The sequence below is a fragment of the Montipora capricornis genome, chromosome 3 (genome assembly GCF_036669925.1).
Source record: "Montipora capricornis isolate CH-2021 chromosome 3, ASM3666992v2, whole genome shotgun sequence".
Classification (NCBI taxonomy): Eukaryota; Metazoa; Cnidaria; class Anthozoa; order Scleractinia; family Acroporidae; genus Montipora; species Montipora capricornis.
This window is the reverse complement of record NC_090885.1, coordinates 72618607-72621106: the sequence shown is the minus strand read 5'-3', so window position 1 is coordinate 72621106 and position 2500 is coordinate 72618607. Positions and strand designations below refer to the sequence as shown.

At 38.0% G+C, this 2500-nt stretch overlaps 1 protein-coding gene across 1 annotated transcript in view; it reads left to right on the top strand.

The window, feature by feature from the left end:
• Window positions 1-122: 122 nt before the first annotated feature.
• LOC138041607 (uncharacterized) overlaps window positions 123-2500 on the top strand; it is a 3038-nt gene continuing 660 nt past the window's right edge. The window contains exons 1-4 of the mRNA XM_068887354.1: window positions 123-340; window positions 550-630; window positions 1063-1227; window positions 2450-2500. The exon at window positions 2450-2500 is cut by the window's right edge and continues 36 nt beyond it. Of these exons, the coding sequence (XP_068743455.1) occupies window positions 224-340; window positions 550-630; window positions 1063-1227; window positions 2450-2500 (414 nt within the window). The 5' untranslated portion in view covers window positions 123-223. The remainder of the gene's footprint in view (window positions 341-549; window positions 631-1062; window positions 1228-2449) is intronic.

Genomic DNA, 2500 nt, shown 5'->3' with positions numbered 1-2500 from the left:
TCATTCTGGGAGCGGTCATTTTCTGAGAATAGCGTCCGCTTCCGTTTCAGGGAGCCACCATATCAAATCTCGTGATAGTGATAGCCTATTAAGTCTATTAATACCATAGGTTGTTTTCCTTTCGCAGTCCCATCCAGGAGCTATAAATTATAAGCTAGCACCTTTAAGCTGCATTAGTTAACAAGAAGTTTGAAACAAAGTTCATACCTACGATCTACGCACTATGAAGGACCTGAAGAAACTTGTCTTTGAGCCAAGTGATGTGCGCGATTTTCGAATTATTTGCGATCAGATAGATAGGTTGCAAAAGAAATGTAAAGACATTCTGTGGGCACTAATGGTAAGTCTGAAAAACATTCTGGCAGCAACACCTCTATTTAACTCTTTGTTAATAGCTCGAACAGGTTCATTGAGAGATAACTACAACATTTTTCATGTATTCGAAAAGCTAATTGGAAATAAAACGAGCTGCCTTAACTCTACTGGGAGTGGGGAAGGTCGCAGTTCAAAGATACAGTTCTCTTCATTTTACGTTTTCGTTTATTTCAGGCGAAAGATCTACGTCCCAGTGTCACAGAAAACCTGGATTCTTTGGAATTTAACGAACTCACCAATTCTAAAATCGACAGGGTAAGTCACAATACTCATTTGCTTGACAAAGTATTTAGGGAAAATGAAAAACATCACCAGAAACTGAAGATATCACTTGCAATTTTGAGGCACTAGACGACTGTGCGGTAATTTCTACAAACAATTTTTCTCCTCTGAAACGATCACTTTCAGGAAATAAAACATCAAGTGTTTCCACCTTTGACGGGTGGTAGGAGGTCCATTAGGAATTTAAAAAATAGATCGTTTTGGAAGATAGTGACGGTTTACGATTATCATTGCTAAACGATAGGGATGCAACATAAACTGTGTTAGACGTTACTCCGTTAGTGATGATATAAAATCAAGTTCTCCCCGAAGGAAGACAACTGGACTAAAAAGCAAATTAGAGAATTATTGTCACAGATCAAAGGAAAATTGGAGATTTAAACCGGTGTTATATTTCAATTGCAGAGCACCAAAGCAGGAGTTCTTTGCGACGATATGCAGAGATTTTTAAGATTCAAGACAGCTGCAAAAATAATGACAAAGAGCACTGACGCGGATAAGGAAGTTGAGACATTAAGCGATGACTTAGAATCGAGCTTATTCAGCTTCACTAGTTTAATGGGGAAAGTGGTAAGTCAAGTCGGCTTCTTGTTTATTTACAGCCTGTAAGTAAGAAAAAGTCGTAGTTACTACTGAAACAAGAAGTGACCTACAATGACCTACAATGACCTACTACAATGATCTACAATGAGCTACAATGAGCTACAATGACCTACTTAAATGGCTTACAATCAAAGAGAAAGACAAAAGAGGTTTGGGGAGCGGAAAACATCAATTGTTTGCTGTCAGGCAACGCTACAGCAATTACGCAAGTGGCCTTAAAGGCAGAAACAAACTGTGAAAAGACCCTTGCATGGTTTTCCTTTGTTTTAAAGCTAAAATGAAACTGTACAAATATCAAGGCTTCGCTTGTCAACGATAAAATCTTAATTAGAGCAGGTAAAAATGAAGAGAAGATTATAAATATGTTATTCTTCCCACAGTGTTTTCTTTGGTTCAGAGTGCACAATGAAAATTTTCAACTTGCTCAGCAACGAGGTCATGATCGGTTAAAAGGGAAGGAAAGGAACTTTATTTAAGTGTCTAATCTTCTACTCGGGGACACTGCAAATTGAAATTAATAAGTTAACACAAATCAAATCAAATTTTAGTTTTTGAGGACCTCTCGGTGCAGAGTAGAGAACCAACAAACTCAACCCACATATGACGCAGATTCCGGGAATCGAACCCGGGCCACATTGGTGGGAGGCGAGTGCTCTCACCACTGCGCCATCCCTGCACCCCAAAGTGCAGAGTGGAATGTTTTTAACCTTTGTACAGCAAACATGTTGCAGTGCCCTCAGAGCTGCAAATTATCTTTTATTTTGATCAAAAATAAGACACAAACAGCAGTGATAAACATATTGAACTTTTTCATTTTGATAATGACTTGAAGTCCTTATCAAATCAAGTCATTATCAAAATGAAAAAGTTCAATATGTTTATCACTGCTGTTTGTGTCATATTTAGGATCAAACTACGATGGCCCAAGAACAAAAGTATCTTTTATTTTAGCTCATTACAGGTCATTTAGGTACTGCATAGGGTACTCCATGGTTTTGTACTCTCCCTTTTGATGTTGTTTGTTGATTCCGTGTATGTTTCTGTTGAACCTTTTTGATTTGACGGAAATTTGCCGATCTTGTGCCTTTAACAAAGGTTATTGAATTATAAATAAAGTTGCTGTTGTTTTGTTTGATCCTGTTACATCTAAATTTGCGACAATCTTCCCGTTTTCATTTTCTGTTGACAGCTTCGGCAAAATAGCATACCTTTGCCACCACCCGAGGACTTGAATGGCTTG